The sequence below is a fragment of the Curcuma longa genome, chromosome 21 (assembly GCF_044706935.1).
Source record: "Curcuma longa cultivar G26 ecotype Majalengka, Jawa Barat chromosome 21, ITB_CL_G26_1.1, whole genome shotgun sequence".
Classification (NCBI taxonomy): domain Eukaryota; kingdom Viridiplantae; phylum Streptophyta; class Magnoliopsida; order Zingiberales; family Zingiberaceae; genus Curcuma; species Curcuma longa.
The window spans coordinates 1807163-1825712 of record NC_133881.1 but is presented as its reverse complement, the minus strand read 5'-3'; the positions used below and the strand labels follow the sequence as shown (position 1 = coordinate 1825712).

Below are 18550 nucleotides of genomic sequence, written 5' to 3'. Positions count from 1 at the left end.
CATATGTATTTAAAAATTTATTTGGCAAAATATAAGGAATAGGAAAATACAACTTAAGAGGTTAGATGCACTATAAAATATATTGTTAATTAATAAATATTTAAATTATTTTGAGATTCATATTCATTGTCATTTCATAATTACAGGAATTAATATCATTTGTTTAATTTTTATTTGTTTCCTCCATTTTTCGATGGAATAAAAAAAAAATTGTAAGTTGTTTAGTTTTGCATGTCTTTATATTGGGAATTCATGTGTAGTAGTAATGCGTGTAACATATTATTGCTTTTCAAAAATTAATTGTCTACTTGATTTATGTTGCTAACTCAATTTAAATTAATTATCTTCTCAATGAGAAACATGAAATTATATATCGAACACGTTAGCAAAAAAGCAGTGAAACAACAAAATGATAGAGATCCAATTGGTGGCATAATTAGGAAATGGGGGAAGAAGACTGTTAGGCAACCTGACAACTCAATTTAACTAATGTCTTTAAATCTTTATTTTTTTTTCTAAAACATAGAATTGGTCTTTCCAACATTGATTCAACTTAGATTATTCATATTGATATCAACCACCCATGAACTTATTCTCTGAGTCAGATCAATTTTTTTATTATAATATTTTTGGTTTATTATGCATATATAGGCATTTCATACTGATCTTCGGACGGTCAGAGACATGTTGTTGGTCTTCTGAAGACCAATAATAATAATGTGTTGCTGATCTTTTGAAGATCAGCAACAATGTGTTACTCAGTAATATAGAATGATCTAAAGATGAAGATAGATTGATACGTTTTTAGAATATCTTAGATTTATTAGTCAATTTTATCTCCAAAATAGTTGATAGATCTAGAAATGCCTAAATCATTCTAAACAAAGTCATATGTGCTCGGCTCGATTTCTTTAATACACTCATGTCATCAAATACCATCGCGATACACTATATTGAACTCAATTTTTTTTAAAATATGTTATCACCTTGAGAAATGATATTGGGAGCTCATTATAAATGGTAAGACAATAATATTCACTATCCGACATCACAAATGAGTTTGACTCAATAATTTTTTCAACTTTATTCAAGTACGAGAAATGATATCAAAATTCATTATTTGGGCCACAATGATCATACTCACTGATCGATACCATAAATAAATTCATTAAAATGTCAAAACTAAGACCATTTTACAAAAGTATTCTTATGATAATTTCTTAAATATCAATCTATAATAAGAATTCAATATCAATTATTTTATAATATATTAAATATTAATTTATAATATATAAATAGATCTAAAGTTTTTCCTTTTGTTTCATACAATAATAACACATGCTATATATAACATATATGATATTCCCAATTAGATGCATGCTTGAATAGTTTAGTATCTTATTTTATAAATTTTTTTTTTATATTTTTGACTTCTTGTTTAAATAGGGATGTTAAAATGATCTAAAATTTATTTTCAATTTTTTCCTTTCTCTCTGTTCAGCGTATATGAATTTGAATAAAATAATTAATTTAATGAAGTAAACATTCAAGTTCCATTTGTATTTCTTTGTACAATTAGTTGATTTATTGTTGTCTTGATTTTCGACCTCTTGCTTCATATCCTTTCATTATCTTTAGTGTTTTGCAAGAAGATATAAATATTCTGCAAATAGCAATTAAAAAAATTCATGTTAATTCACAAGAATTTTTTTTTTCAAACACACAAGTTAATACATGACACTTAGAATATCTCTAACCAACATTAAGTCACAATCTTTATCTTTATAAGTGATAATATATTTACATCTATTGTAACTTTTTTTATCTTGATATTTCTGTTACAAAAGATGTGAGAATTAATAATTTATAATAAAAATTATTGAAAAATACAAACACATAATTTGTGACGATATTAACAATTTGCTTGCATAAGGAAAATCATTTGAATATGTTATCCAAGGTTTCCATGAACCCCTTGTACCCTTTATAAATCTTGAGGTTAATCTTCCTCGAGTAAAGAATCTTATCTATGCCAACTTTCACAAACAACAAGATGACGTTCGCCTGCAATTGCGCTAACTATTGGTTAAAAAAATAGAACCATCTTAAACACACAAAATTCACATCTTTGATCTGAAACCAAAATCTTACTTCATCATTAGAGACACACACACTCTCCTACGATCAGCTGGGTCACCCTTTGGCGAAGAATTGATGAAGTCTGTCTCATCCTCCGGCAACGCTCATTTTCCACCACTCGTTATCGACTTCTTTGATGCATCGAAGCCTGATAGACCAAGTCACAGCTTGATGTCCTTAACGTAGCTCGCTACGGCTTTCCTGGTATTCACTTTCTTTTAAATCTCGATCAGAAACACTACTGATTCTCAGAGCTGTCGATCATGAATCAATCCAAAGTTTTAGCCTTGATTTCAAATTGTCATCGATTTGCCTTGCCTCTTTACATTATTGGACGGAGGTGAAGGAGATGATGGAGGAAACTCATTGAGATGGAGATGAAAGGTGAGGGCTGAGTTTTTTTTAGCATTTTGGAGTTTTTGTATTATAAGAAAAAGAATCAAAACGAATATATATATATAATTTGATCAATTCAAAAATAGGGTACGTATTTTGGATAATATATGTGATTCAGAAAAAATATCATTATTTTTTTTAAGGTAGAAAATTCATTACATCTAATTTTAAATGAAATAAAGACAAAAATTAAAAGACTATTTTTTTTTATTGAAATTGTTAAGAGAGTGTCTATTTTTTAGTTATTATCAAAAAGACATCTCATTTCATCTCTATATATTTTATTTTTCTAAATTATCGTTCTTTTTTATATTATTGTAGCAATTATAACATAGATGTTACACAATTATAATATATACAATATCAAAATTGTTATATAATTATAACAATTAAGATTTCATAGCTATTATAATATAGCTAATTTATTTCTAATCAACATTAGTCATCATTATATTTGAAACTGCTATAATATATGATTTTGACCCGTGTTGATTAATATTGACTAGAGATAAAATATTTATATTATAAGAGTTATAAATTATAATTACTACAATATGATATTATTAATATTAATCAAAATAAAATTACTAATATAATATTAATCAATATTAACCAGAGATAATAAATTCTCATATTATGATAGTTATAAATTATAACTATTATAATATAATTTATTAATATTGATAAAAATTAAAATATCCATATCACATACTAATTCCCGAATGATATATTTATTCTACCATCAAAATATATTGTTTATTTGCAACGAGGAACACGCGGGTAAGGCAGCAAACATACATTAAGTTATGAGTTACTTAAGAATTATCTGTAAAGAGAAAAAAAAAGGTGAACAAATATATGCACAAATTAGTTTCAAAAGTCAACGCCCTACTTAAGTTGCTTAACTAAAAGAAAGAAGAGTTGAATTTGGCCCGTCTTAGGCAAAATAGTTTATTAGTTCATCTACTTCAACTACCCAGTCAAAATATTATAAACTTGTTGCTATCTAATTATTTATAAGAATTTCTTCCAAACACACAACAGATCAAGAAAACTACAATTTATCGATTTGTAGATCGAAAGGCAAATAAAAAAAAGAGAGCGATCTCAGTGACAATTAATAGACATGTGCTCCCACTGTTAATCACTCTGCATGTTTCAACATCAACCATTTTCTGAGCCCTTGTTTTCATGTGTAGCATTTACATCTTCCCGCCAACTTAATTGTTTGGTCCATCTGGTCTCATCTCCTTCCTATTAGATTCGTTTTTTAATCGCGGAGCAAATGCTCGAGCTCGAACCACATCTCCTTCCACCTTGAACACCCAACATGATCAAAATTCAAGACTCATGATCGACCGAAAGCCTTTGCGGTCGGGGGAGACCGTGTTCGATGATCCGATCCGATCCGATGCGATCGACTCGGGCAAAGTTGTGTGCCTGAAGTGGGCGACAGTGGTCCAAAGAAAAAGAGAGTCATGTTTTTATGCGGGAATTTGTATAGGCGCTACGCTACAAGGCAGAAACTTGTGAATTGGCTTGTGCAATGATAATCCACTTTTGGAAAGTGAATTAATTCGGAAAATCAAAAAACAGGCACATGTTCTCTCATGGCTGTAATTATTAAGCATTAATTCCTTACCAATTCTCTCAAAATTGACAGCGTGTATTGAATTAATAAAAAAGGGATTTTTGCGTCGAATCATGAACAAAATCTCATTCTCATCTTCTTCTCGTCGCCCCAATCCACATATTTAAAGCTTTTGTTTTTGAAATCTTACTGTAAAAATTGTTTTTTTAATGAAATTTACTTTTTTTTCTTCTTCTCTGTGTGAATTGTGATCTCAACGCTATTTAAAACTCGGAAGTGGTGACCAGAGGGAGGAAGAGGAAGGAAGGAATAGGAATCGTAGCGCGCTTGGCACCGACGACATGGGCCAGTGTTCTGCTAAGAACATGGCCGTCGCTGTGGACGGAGACGGCGATGGCGGAGGCGACGTCCGTCGCTTATCGTCGCCGGTGCCTGCGACGGGTGGCCCGGCCGCGTCGTCCCCGGCGCCAGTCAACAGCGTGGGGACCCCCGCTAGATCTTCGTCGGCGAGCGCCTGGCCGAGTCCTTACCCCCGGAGCGCGGCCGGTAGCCCTCTCGCTTCCGGGATCGCGCCGTCCCCGGCGCGGTCCACGCCGCGGAGGTTCTTCCGCCGCCCGCCGTCGCCCGCGAAGCACATCAAGGCGTCGCTGGCAAAGCGCTTCGGCCGGAAGAAGCCCGTCGACGCTTCGATCCCGGAGGACGGAGCCGGGGATGCAGCCGGAGGAAGAGAAGAGGAAGCGGAGCGGCAGCTGGACAAGAGCTTCGGGTACGAGAAAAACATAGAGTCGAAGTATGAGATCGGGAAGGAGGTGGGCAAGGGGCATTTTGGGAATACATGCTTGGCGAGGGCAAAGAAGGGAGAGCTCAAGGGTCAGCTAGTCGCTATCAAGATCATCTCTAAAGCTAAGGTGCGGTGGTATGTCAAAGAAGGGATTTTTAGCTCTATAACTTTCTGTTTTAATCATTTCATTTCCCAATAACGCACTAAGAGTTCATTTCCGATCCATCTTGCGATTCAATCGAACGCCTTCTAATCTGACTACATGAATTAGCTTTTGTAGAGTATTCGATTGTCGATCGTGTTTTAAAGAACTTAATTCTGTATCAGGATTGTGATTGTCTCTCTCTCTCTCTGTAGAGTTGTGTGGGTATCCATGTTCGGCGTCAGTAGGGGCAAGCCTTAACGGCGTATAGTTGTCTCAAGATTAGTTTGGAAGGTGCAGTCTATTCGATTATAGATCCGTCTGCCTTGTAGTAGTAAACAGTATACAACTGGTCAAATCTTTGGATATCACAATAAACACCCAATCTACACAAATCTAATATTTAACTCCACATTGTAGATATATCCAGTATGTTCTTATGCTACATTACATGGTTACTTTTCTCCTCTATTAGTGCATCTGATAAAATTGTCAATTATGCTAAGTATTGGCTTATTAGAAGTGTACATCACAAACTAACTACCAATTTTCTAATAAATCATGCAATTTAGATGTGTATGAGATGTTCCGTTTTAGAACCCACCAAAATCCTTTTTGTGGCATTGTTCGTATCATTGACCAAACATGGTTATTTACTAACAATATTGAAACTTAATCAACGAATAAAATTGAATTGCCTAATCAATACCATCTTGATAATTTGGTTTCTATTGGAATCTCTGTATGATTTCAAGATGAGATATCAGGTGCAAGTGATTAATCAGCTCGATGTTATTTAGTTGGAGGAGCAACATCTAGTAGTGACAATTTTTTTTTCTAGCTTCAAAATCCTGTTTATTGTTAACTCCGAAATCCTTGCTATTGCAGCTTTAGACACTGTAAATCTTACAATCATTACTATATGCAATGTAGAATAACTCCATCACCCTCACTCACTCCTCTGCTTTTATAGGTTTGATGTTTTTGTTTCTCGTTGTGAGCTTAGAGTCTTCTTGTGGTTTGTATGTATTTGACCTTTTTCTCTTACTTGTCATGTCCTATATTCCTATAATCTCTATCCTTCCTCCAAAAGTTTGTTAGTTATGGCTTTTATGCTTTCCTTGTTTGGGGTAGCCTATATGTGTTCTAGAATTATCAAGAAAATTATCTGAATGTTAATATGGCATCTTGTTCTGCATGGTATCATTTACATGTCAGCTTGGCCTGTATGTGCCAATGTAAACCTTGCCATTGTGTTTTAATTGGTTTATGCTTCTTTACCACTTTATCTTGTGTCTATAGTCTCTACTCTTAAGCATTTATTGAAGACAGAAGAAAAGTTTCTAATCAGTTTTCTTTGGCAGATGACAACAGCAATTGCAATTGAAGATGTTCGTAGGGAAGTGAAAATCTTGAAATCTCTAGCTGGGCATGCTAATCTGGTGAAATTTTATGAAGCATATGAGGATGAAATTAATGTCTACATAATCATGGAGTATGCACTTTGTCATTTTTTTAAAAAAAATAGTTAGGTTTTCCCTCCAATTTTGGTTTTATAAGGTGTTCTGCATGTTAAATAGTCTGAGGCCTAAATAGATCATGCCAAGCTAAGAATGACACATGCCTTCATTTTTTAAAACCAACCATTGGCCCGCCGTAGAGAAGGCATGTGTTGCCCACACGAGCCCAAGTTCACATGATCCATGGCCCTATTGATTTGGGCCCGCAAGCCTGATAATTTAAATAAGAAATTATAAAAGATAATAAAAAATTTAAAAAGTTAGATTTTTTAAAATTCAGAAAATTATAAAATTTGATATTAAAAATGATTTTTTCATAAAATTATAAATATTAATATTATTACTATTTATAATACTGTCATTAATTTATAAATAAAAATTTGGGCCAAACTTGGTCTGCATCTTGGGTTGGACACAATCTCACCGGTCATTGGTCATGGTTCACAACCACAAGTTCCGACTTGGACCCACTAGGTGCATCAAGCATGGCACGGCCCAACTTGAGTCGTGCTGCAAGTGGCAAAATCCAACTTACCCTTCTAGTTTAAGTAGAATAGACTTTCTAGAAAATGCCATACTTCTGACATTACATAAAGGTTGGAACTATCCAAGAACTATTTGACTGTGTACATATTTAGAGATCTATTTGGTGAAAGATTTGGAAGGGTAACCACTAGATTTTTGTTTCAACATGAAAATCTAATCACATTGTTGTTCTGCCTTCTGCCAGATTGTGTGGAGGAGGAGAATTGTTGGAGAGAATCCTGTCCAGGTGAGTTTTTGACATTAGATATCCTTTTATGAAATATGAAGTTTTTGCTCAAATGTTGTCTTTTGTTATAGAGGTGGAAAGTACACGGAGAAAGATGCAAAAGTAATTGTCATACAAATTTTAAGTGTAATTGCCTTTTGTCATCTTCAAGGAGTCGTTCACCGTGATCTGAAGCCAGAGGTATTGCTTCATGGCCTATTTTGGATCTTGTAGATGCTGCTGTCTAATGAAGTAGCTTGTTTAGTATGGTTCTTATTAGATTTCTCACATGATTTTATTTTGCAGAATTTTCTATTTACTACAAAGGATGAAAATGCACCGATGAAGATTATTGATTTTGGACTTTCCGATTTTATCAGACCAGGTGAATTATTGGCTGAATTTTAGTACTATCACCTATACTTCTCCTTTGTTGGCACGTTTAAGTTTTCCAGAACTATGTTTCCGTTTTTTATTGTTGCACCGCAACTCTTGCTAAACCAATGTCCTAGTGATGGTCAATAGTTGATTCATTTTTTTTCTGTCTGACTTTTTTGGCTTTCAGTTGTAATTTTCTGAATTTGTGTGGCATGCTATTCTAATGTTACTTTACAAATGGAAAATAGTCAGCTCTTTTGAGAGATATGTGGAAAGAGCATAGCATTACATAATACTTTTAGTCACTTTTAGCGTGCATCTACTATGTTCACTATAAGTCCACATCTTTTGGACCATATATTGCTTGTGCTCCACTGATTTTTTTTTTTTTTTTTGCTTGCTACTGTTGGTCTTTCCTGATAGAGGTGTTTTTGGTGTTTTTTCAGATGAAAGACTAAATGATATTGTTGGTAGTGCATATTATGTTGCACCTGAAGTCCTACATAGATCATACAGCACAGAAGCAGACATGTGGAGCATTGGTGTCATAACATATATATTACTGTGTGGTAGTAGACCCTTCTGGGCTCGGACTGAATCAGGAATTTTCCGGGCTGTACTGAGAGCCGATCCTAATTTTGATGAATCACCGTGGCCTGCAATATCTCTGGAAGCCAAAGACTTTGTTAGAAGGTTGCTAAATAAAGATTATAGGAAAAGAATGTCTGCTGCAAAAGCTCTATGTACGTGTTCCATTTTCTGTTGGTTAGTTTATCTCACTGAGTAATTGCAATCTGATTTGTTTAGCTTTATCGATAACGTCTGGCTACCTATAAGGAGTTATAAGTTGTTATATAAACTACTATATGAGAGAAGTTTTTGAGTTGAAATATATTGCTATGACATCCTCAAACCCTGTTTAATATAGAACTAATAATCATTTATTTGATAGCAGCTCACCCTTGGTTGCGAGATGAGCATCATCAGACCCCTTTGGACATACAAATCTACAAGTCAGTCAAGTCTTATCTCCGCACCATGCCTTTCAGACGTGCTGCCATGAAGGTTTGGATCTCTTTTAGGTCTACATTCATTATTTGGACTTGTGCTTGTTAGCTATCTACATCACTTATATACTGACTTTCAAATCATAGTTTTTGAGAAATTATCTGGCATTGCATAAGTGTTACCAGATTTTATGCTGAATTTACTAATATTTTGCTTCATCGGCAGTGATATAACATTCTTCATATTACATACTAATAGTATATTTGTGATCGATTGTTTTATTGTTATTTTTTGTTTCTTTTGAGTAGATCAAGGATTGGCAAGTTGAAGGGTTATATTGGGATAAAATTATATTCAGTTCAAGCAATGAATAGGCTAACCTTTAGGACAAGTTTTTTCACTTGTTGCTGCCCAGTTGTCCTTATATTTGTGGGGGAATATTGAGAAGCAGAGAACCTTTTTGTTTCCTTTTTTGATCTAGTTTTTTAGGTAGTAATTACACCAGAGCTCTTTTATCTACTTTCTAAGGTTCTTAAAAGCATATGCTGTTACACACCCCACAGTCAATCTTCCTGCTAATAGTGGTAATGTAAACACTTGCAATATTTGCAAAACATCTAATAAACTATGTAAGAGCAAATCAAACTATCAACACCCGTGATATATAAGTATAAATACTAATTAACAATGTATAATAGATGATATATATAAGTAATATGTTTCTCTCTTAAAAAACACTTGGTAACAGTTTGAGCTATAAGCTACAGATATGGTAGTTTAGGAAAGTGATTCTGATTCAATCTATTGATCAGTTCAAATGAAGGAAATAATAATTTTTAAGTGCATATGCAGGCAATATGTGCAAATATACAGACTTGATCTAGTCCCCCTACCATCCACCTAAGTGATTGCTATGCATTTCAGTGCCACTTTCTAAAATCGTGATTTCTATATTTGCTTTTTTTTTTTAAGATGAATTTTTTATTACAGCTTAACTTACTTTTTGACACATAAGTTGGCGATAATATGAGTTAATAATTTTTATACGCATTTTATATTTCTTTTTCTTAAATACTAGTGTGTGCTATGACCATTGCATTTCAATTATTTCTCATCTCTGTGTTGGATCACGTCAATATTTCTCTATTCTTATCAAATGATCCACATATTTGATAAGTTTATGATGCCTTTGTAGGCTAATCATAATATCTCCCTTTACTTTATAAACATGAAATATGGTTTGGAATGTTGTACTGTGTCGGGTGACATGGTTGAAATTTATTATTCTGATAAATTATCGAAACTTGATACTACTTGGCTCGGTATGGGTAATCTCTCCTCCTGTGTTGTGTCAATCTTGTAGATGATATACACCCCTTGGCATGCTACAAGTGTGTCAAAATTAATTAAAAATGATTGATATTTTTAATAATTTATGTTCAACAACACAATTTCAAAACTATACTATTTCTAAATGGAACATGTAATTTGAATTTAGGTATATAACTATTTCTCTTCTTTATCTCCATTTTCTACTTCCTTCCACTTCTAATTTGCCAAGGATACCATATGTTGGAACACTGACATGGTAGTGAAATAATATTATTCGTGCCAAAGTCCAAACTTTGGCACAGCTCTAGAACCTTATGTAAAAGTATAAATCTAATATGTAAAATTGTTGGACATGCCTCAGTATGAAATGTTTCGATTCTTTATGGATGGTTGAACAAACACTCTCCTATATCATTAATATGCAAGAATATATTATTAAATTTCGTATCTACTTTATCTAAAATATACATATTATTAAACTCTGTTATCCAAGCATTGTGATAGTCTAATTATCAAAAACACATATTGCCTAGTTATTACCTCCATGCTTCATAAATAATTTGTGGTAGAAACCAATCGTTCTGACTTCTGATGGTCTTATCGGATTAGTTTATTTGATCGTATATTTTATACCACATTTCATTATGAGTTTCTCTCTGTAAATTATTGTTATAATTACATTATTTCAAAGGCAAGGTAAGGTGGAATGGATCCACCACCCCGCATGGCGGGAGCTTCGTACACCGGGCTGCCCCATGACCAGCTGTAATTACATCACATACACTGTACAAGTAGTCAGAGAAGACATGTAGACTCAGTTTTAATTAATTTGCTGTCAACATGTCCTTAGTGGTTACGAACTTAGATGTCTAAGTATCTTATATAGGATAATTTCTAAGTTTTGTTGCCATTTGAAAATAAGACTGCTAGTGCTATTATTGTGAAAGCCAATCTCATTGACCATTTTGCTATTTCTTGATGGTACTGGGCATATTTCCTTTTGGGGGCTATCTAGTTCGTTAACCAAAACTCTGAAAATGAGTCTTATACCATAACCATGTCTGAAATGTCAGAATAAGACTTCTATATAAAGCGATCTCGGTAAAAAAACACACAATTGAAGTTTGTGTTGTTTTTTTTTTGTTAACCACAGTTTCAGTAGTGATATCTCACTCAAATGCCTCACTGATTTCTCCTCTTACAGGCTCTGTCAAGCGCTCTAACAGAGGATGAGCTCATCTATTCAAGATCTCAATTTAATTTATTGGAACCAAATAATGATGGCTGCATTTCTGTTGAGAATTTTAGAATGGTGAGTTCTTCTATTCACATTGTTTAAAATTCTGCCATTTTGTGAGATCTTATTGGGAATTAAGCCAAGTATTCTTTTAGGTTGACTAGGAATGCAGTCTACCTGAAGCATCTTTCTTTGTCTTTCAATCCCACATCTTAAAGTCGACTGTACTTTTGTTGGAAATTAGTTTATGCAACCAATTGATTGAATAGGGACATGGACAACTATTTCGTGAGTAGACCATCGTAAATTGATTTCTTGGATAAATTAAAATTTATCAGGTAGAGGCATTGGCTTGTGCACAAGTGAGGTCTATGAACGTGACAAACACTAACTTGAGTACATGTGAGTGTTGATTCTCATGAGACCATTAAGGGGTGTGAAATGATAAATTCTTGTGATTGGGCTGTGGAAGGATGAGAATTAATTAATTTGAAATCACCAAGAATTAATTAATTAAGCTTTCTTGAAATTGGCTTCGACATGCCCTCTAAGGCAACATAGAAAATGTGTGCCTCAAATTACACATCAAAACAACATTGCGTTGCTGCCCTAGTCCACATACAACTCTCGAATCATGTGCATTATTCGACACTCATGTTCATGTAGATTTTGATCACTCACAACGGAGTTGCATTGCCTACATTGTCTTCAGTGACAAAGCATGCAAGTTGCAACATGAAACCTCATGAATGTTGTTTCTCAAAGTTTGCATGTGTCTTGGAACCGCGATATGCAATCGACACGTCTTGATGTTCACACATGAGATTCTATGATAAGTTTCAACCATTTTGAAAAATAACAAAGATGCAACACTCAAATTAGAAAAAGCAAATGGGGATTGTTCGTTTGGTTGATAAGCAAGTCGACCGAATATTGCATATTCTATTTAATTTAATTAATTGAATTTATGCAAATTTGAGGAAAGTCAAAGGACACACCTAATTGAAAAAAATGTCTTTTCACCCATTAAAAAGAAACCTTTCATCCCTTTAAAAAGAGCTCCATCTTTAGCTTAAATCAAATTTTTAAGTTGTCATTTCCTTTTTTGTGTTCTTTTTCTCCCTCTCCTTTTTAAGGAGTTCCAAGGTTTTGAAAGTTTGCCAGAACTTAAAATTTAGAATGTTTTTATTTTGAGTCAAAGATTGTTATACTACGGTAGAATGTTGTTGATAAATCATAAACACCTGGGTAAAGAGAAAGGGTTCACCCTTGCCTTGACCTTAAAACCTCTTATTCGAATGAATAAGCCAACTCAAAAGAGTGTATCAATATTTGTAGAGGTGATTTGATGATCAATGATATTAAGTCAGTAACAATTGTAGCAGAAAGGGTATGTCTACCATCCGAAACATGAATGGGTATGTTGAGAACTTAAAGGGGCACAATCCATGTCACCACACCAATGCCCTGCTGATTCGAGATGTTGATTTACTGACGAGTTGGCTGACCAGACCCAATCATATAAATCGAGTCCATCTCTTCCTTTTTGTGAATTTCAATTGGATCGCTCAATCCAAGGGATGCCTGCAAATTGCTAAAACCCTTTGGATGGGGTGCTCTTGCACATACACAACATTTCGAAGCCAATGTTGCATGGTCTATAAAAAGACTATGAGACCCACAGCCAAGAGATATCAGAAACCATATGTTTCTTCTTCTTGCAGTCTATACAAAGACTGAGAGCTACAACCCAAATGTATAAAAAAAAATTCCATGCTCTAAGTTTCTAGTTCTGAGAGTTTTTAAGAGTTGTCAGCTAGTGCAGACTTAGGCAATTTTACAGATGGGTATTGTATCCTAGTGATAGAATTTTGAGAACTGTGCTGTATCAAATTGCTGGAAATTTCTGTCCGTAAGAGATCTTCTTAAAAGTGTCTAGCGCATAAATCCTATTGTTAATTCTGAATGCATCTCCATCTCTTACAACACTGTAAATTTAAATTTGCAAGATTTTGGTTAGATCAACACTTCAACAGGTTTAAGGTCATCCAAAAGAATTCAATGTAATTACTCTCTTTAAGGTAATCTAAATGAGTCTAGCGATAATGCATTATGTTCACATAATAGCACTTGTTCCCAACATGATATGAACTCCTTTCTGATGTCTGTGTTTGCCTCCGGTTTTATTGAGACCATGCATATTGATTTTCTTTTTTCCAACTTTTTCATTAATTCTTGCAGGCTCTCTGGCAGAATGCTACTGATGCTATGAAGGCATCCAGGGTTCCTGATATATTAAATGCAGTAAGCCATTTGTTTTAGAGATGTTCTTGCAATGTGAATATTTTTCTGTTTAAAGTGCTTTAGCCTGTCTTGAATCTATTGTGTGAAATGGATATTTACAGTTGCAAAAATTGGTTCTGTTTTACCCTTTTATTTTTGTTTAAATTATAAAGCATCTACTGCATCAGTTAACATACTTGTAAGCCATATGTGCAAAGACGAACACTTACATCAACTGAGGTTGAAATATGGATACTAGTATTATTATTTGCTCTATTGAGTAGTTGGAGAAAACAGAAATGGATACTAAGGTTTAGGAAATAAGAACTTTCAAGCCATTCACCATTCCATTTGATTATGTTGTGTTCAGGAAATGTGCTCATACTTTATATTGTTTTCTTATGCATAATGACAAGCAACAGTTGCAATCATAGAAGCTCTTGATAGTGGGAAATGATGAACTAAGCTATGGCTGCAAAGTATAAAGCTTATCGAGTATCGAGTCTATTGAAATCAGAGTCCTAGTAATCCTGTTGCTTCTTCTTGGTTAAGACAGTGAGCTAAATCATTTTCTACAAAATACTGTTATGCCTACGACCTTATGAAGTAGCTAGATGAGTAAACTTATATCACCTTCAAATCCAGACTTAAATTGGTATGATAACTTGCTTAAGATACAGGTTTTGTTCAGTGAAAGAATTTTAGTATCTGTGGCAGTAAAGCATTAATATGCCTCTAAACTTAACCTTAAATTTTGCTCAGAGTTTCTCCTTGAAAAGGTTTCAATTTTTTTAGAAAAAGAAAGGTTTCAGTTTGATCCAATTGCTAGAAATAGCTTGGTTTTGTTCCCATTGATACTACAGTCACCACCACAAACATGAATAAGTCATGAACTGCAACTAGCTGGGATAAGACACATGAATCTTATCCTAATGTTCAATTCTTTTGCTCCAGTTTAGACAGTTTGATTAATAAACTTTACTTGGGAGCTAAATTGATGTTTGTCAAACTTCAATTGATAATTCTTATTCAAGAATTAATATCATGGACGTCTCAGTTGGAGCCGCTATCATACAGAAGGATGAACTTTGAAGAGTTTTGTGTCGCAACAATCAACCCTTATCAGCTTGAGGCTTTGAAAGAATGGGAACAAATCGCCACTAGGGCATTCCAATACTTCGAGGAAGAAGGCAATCGAGTCATCTCTATTGAAGAACTAGCACAGGTATATTGATAAGCTGATGACAAACAAAATGTTTTTCTTTTTGGTTATCAATAACTTGACATCCAACCTTGCAGGAGATGAACCTCACCCCTGCAGCTTATTCTATGATGTGCGACTGGATCCGACCCGCTGATGGTAAACTCAGCTTCCTTGGGTTCACCAAATTTTTGCACGGTGTGACGATACGTAACTCTAGAACAAGATACCATCATTAGAAATGTTCTAATTTGTTTTCATTCTTGGCATTCCCTATAGAAACTCTCACTTTTACCTTTCTTTTTCTTCCCCTTTTTGTAGAGCATTGGTGTACAAAAACGAATATTGTTATATCAGTCCCAGATTTGGATTTCAATCAATCTCTTAGGCGCATCAAATCCTATGTCATAGGACGAACCGATAGCTTCTATATAAATTCAGGTTTATATTTAGGTTTTAGGGTACCTCAAATCAATTCAAGTTGGATTTCCCTCAAATCAATTCAAGTTGGATTTCCCCTTGATTTGATTCATGGCCACCCACCCCTATGGACATTAGGGCAAGTCAAGCAGTAGGGCACTAGATGATACAACTTACATGAACATGCTCTACAATACGACATTTAGACACTTTTCTTGCTAGTGATAGGCAACCATCTTAGGGCATGCACCAACCTACTATATGGTATCCAAGAATCAATAAGACGATCGAAGTTATAAAAGGAAAATAAAAGAAATCACATTGGCATGTCGAAGAGAAAATGCACACCTGTTCTACAAAATTAAGGCATACATGATTTGGAAGAACATGTAGATCAGGCATCTATTACTCAGTAGATGGGTCAGCTGTCCAGTAAGTTTTGATTGCCAAAAGGATCTTCTCAGGGTTGTAAGGTCCAGATTCATGATCCAGTATCTGGTTATTCCACCTCATACCATCCGTGATCGCCTGAACCTTCGTAAGAACCTCAACCGTGTCACGAATTATTATCGTTCCCTCTGGCCTCAGTATCCTATCCATCTCCAAGAGTATGTATGTTATGTCACACCTGCAAAAGCTTCCCCATCAGTAGTTCTTTACTCAATTCAAATGTTAATACCTGAAATCGCATGTTCTAGCGCTCGTTCGAGCAGTGAAAATAGCCTATTTGCTATGTCAAATAGAACTAATCTGATACATGTTTGATTCTTGCTGAATGTCTGGATTCTTAAAAACTGGCAAATTTCATAGCTTTGTGAATGATCTTGAAAGAGTATTTACCTGTCCTGATATGTGCTGAAGATACCATTAGCATGGATGAGATCATAAGTTCTAGGATACGTCGAGAAGGCTTCGCACCAGTCCTGGTACGTGCCGATGAATCCTCTTTCGTAGATCACACCGAGGGTGTCAGGGCTTGAGCTTGCAGGGACAACATTCATAACCCAAACAGGATAATCAATCATGGATGCTGCAAATCCACCCAGGTATGCATTCATGTCCATAATGTTTCGATACCGCCCTTGACTCAGAGGCGGGATAGCCCTCTTGTAGTATGTGATTCGCTCTTTCCATGCTGCATTGTCTTCCTCAAAATGCTTAGGACTCAAGCCAGGAACTAAACTCCTACTAATTCTTGGTGGCATTGCGAATGCCCTTTCGGGCCATTTCTGCAGCTCACCTCCAGCAACTTCATCTTGCCTGCTTACCTCTGGCAATGGAGTTATGCAAGCACTCATTTTCCTGTACCTATAATCAATCACCACAAACCCGAAAGGCCATCGATCATATCATATCGACACATCTTGAGCATGTTCATCAAGAAGTTCATATGTTTTTAGTAAGGATATGTATCCTTACCAAGCAAAGTCGAAGTTATCGGTTTCGCATATTTGAGGTGTTTGATAGCTCCTCTGAACTTGGTTGCACTCGACATGGTTGATGGGCTTTTGCCAAATTGAGAGGTCTTCCTTCTCGATCACTTTCCTCCAGCATAGTCGCTTCGCGACTTCCTCAATCGAGTCTTGCTCTTGCTTCAGATCTTCTTGAGTCCTCTCCCAGCCTTGGTAGTACTTCTTCCAGTGAATTGGGGGACCAGATAGAATCCAGTAACCTCCTGGTCTTAGAACTCGATCGACTTCGATTAGGTACAAACCATCTGAGAATCCAAAACAACAATATGATCGATCGATCGATCGTGTTTCTTGTCTTGTTGAGTGAAACTAACTGAAGCATTGGCAATGCTTACCATAAGCATACCAAGGAATCAGACATCTGGAGCAATGAGCCATATCGAAAGCTCTTGCTGGATACGGCAGTCTCTGCGTGGCCATCACTCCGATCATCGCCGGAACTCCTCGTTCCAGAGCAAACTGCACCTGTGCTTCATGAGTATCTCTTGGCGCGAATGACATTGTTATAATGCCCCTGTTCAAAAGGTAAGCTCCCCAACTAGCAACCTTCAATCGACAGAGGCAAAGATCTTGAAGGAAATCCATTTTGATCGATAAGATTTAGATGAAAGGAAGGGGGGTTGCTTACTCCACAGCCAGTGTCGATGGCAGTTCTGATGGTGCCGTCCGTCAAGGAGATGAGTGCGTTAATGTCGTCGATGTAGGCGTCGGCGCCACGCGGGAACATGGTTCCGCCGCCGGGGAACCTGAACCGGTCGCCCTCCACCTGAATCCAGTTCTGGACCGCCTTCTCGATGCTGAGCTCCTTGTGGGGGATGTTGTCGTACCAGGCGTAGTCCCTGCTCGTGGGCCACCGGAAGGGAGTCTTGTAGTTGGGCGGCGCCGGCACGAGGCACCGGATGGCCTCGTCTTTCCCGGGGCAGTGCCGCTCCCGGTACACCAGCATCGTCCGGTCGAACCGCCGCCCGCGCGTCCGGTCCTGGCACGGCGTGTACTCGCTGAAATTGAGGGGGCAGGCCGGGAAGTTTTCGACGGCGCCGGCGGCGGAGCCGGGCGCGTCCCTGGCGTTCATCTGGTGGTGGGCCTCGAAGTCGAGGGCGGACAGGGAGGGCGACGAGGAGGAGCAGTCGCAGCCGCCGGCGGTGGAGCCGAGGTTGGAGGTGGGATTGAGGGAGGAGGGAGGGGAGGAGTTCTGCCACGCGCCGAGGGCGTAGAAGAGCGCGCAGAGGGCGGCGACGATGAAGGCGTAGGTGAGCCGCCGGTTGGTGGGGTCCATTATCTGGTGGATCTTGGGAGATCCAACGATGTCTCTCGCCATCGATCTTTAGCTAGCTACAATTACGTCTGCAGATTCCATGCAAAATCCATGAATCTAAAGACGAAAACAACATCTAGCAAATAAATAAGAAGCGACAAAACAGAATCTAGAAAAAGAAGAAGAAGAAGAAGAAGAAAATGATTGAGACGTCAAACCAAAAGAGAAGAATTACCCGAATAGCAAATGATTTCAAGAACACACAAGAATGTTGCGTGGATGCCAGGAAATTAAAAAGATCGAGCAGAGGCTGTTCAAACTTCTTCTTTGCAGTATTCTTGTTGTCCCTCGGTATTAATTAAGAAGCAAATTAAAGATGTGGTTTGTGCTTATTTTGGGGAGAATTACTAGCCCCGAAATGTGGTGCTAGTTACACACCAAGTCTTCTTGGTTGTTGGTTTTTTTTTAATTTTTTGAATTTCTTAATTTTAGAAATTTTATTTATGTGTCTAATTCATGCATGCTATTAAATTCAAAACAATTGATAAAGAAATAACAATCTTTTTCTGATGAAAAAGTTAGAATTATATAAATGGATAAATGGTATATATATATATATATATATATATATATATATATATATA

The 18550-nt window shown here is 36.2% G+C and overlaps 2 protein-coding genes across 2 annotated transcripts; one reads left to right on the top strand and one right to left on the bottom strand.

Annotated features, from left to right (window-relative positions):
* Nucleotides 1–4384: 4384 nt before the first annotated feature.
* LOC141814710 (CDPK-related kinase 3-like) lies at nucleotides 4385–15059 on the top strand. The gene is made up of 11 exons (XM_074702652.1): nucleotides 4385–5034; nucleotides 6414–6544; nucleotides 7300–7341; nucleotides 7413–7521; nucleotides 7627–7705; nucleotides 8145–8441; nucleotides 8654–8763; nucleotides 11243–11350; nucleotides 13517–13579; nucleotides 14616–14783; nucleotides 14858–15059. Exons 1-11 carry the CDS (start codon nucleotides 4468–4470, stop codon nucleotides 14996–14998), a joined length of 1815 nt encoding a protein of 604 aa, XP_074558753.1. The 5' UTR covers nucleotides 4385–4467; the 3' UTR covers nucleotides 14999–15059.
* A 525-nt stretch (nucleotides 15060–15584) lies between these two features.
* On the bottom strand, nucleotides 15585–17969 carry LOC141814708 (putative methyltransferase PMT18). Its single transcript, XM_074702650.1, has 5 exons — nucleotides 17280–17969; nucleotides 16987–17197; nucleotides 16599–16896; nucleotides 16020–16487; nucleotides 15585–15807 (listed from the first exon to the last, which is right to left on the bottom strand). The coding sequence occupies exons 1-5, from the start codon at nucleotides 17967–17969 to the stop codon at nucleotides 15585–15587; spliced, it is 1890 nt and encodes a 629-aa protein (XP_074558751.1).
* Between the last annotated feature and the right edge of the window lie 581 nt (nucleotides 17970–18550).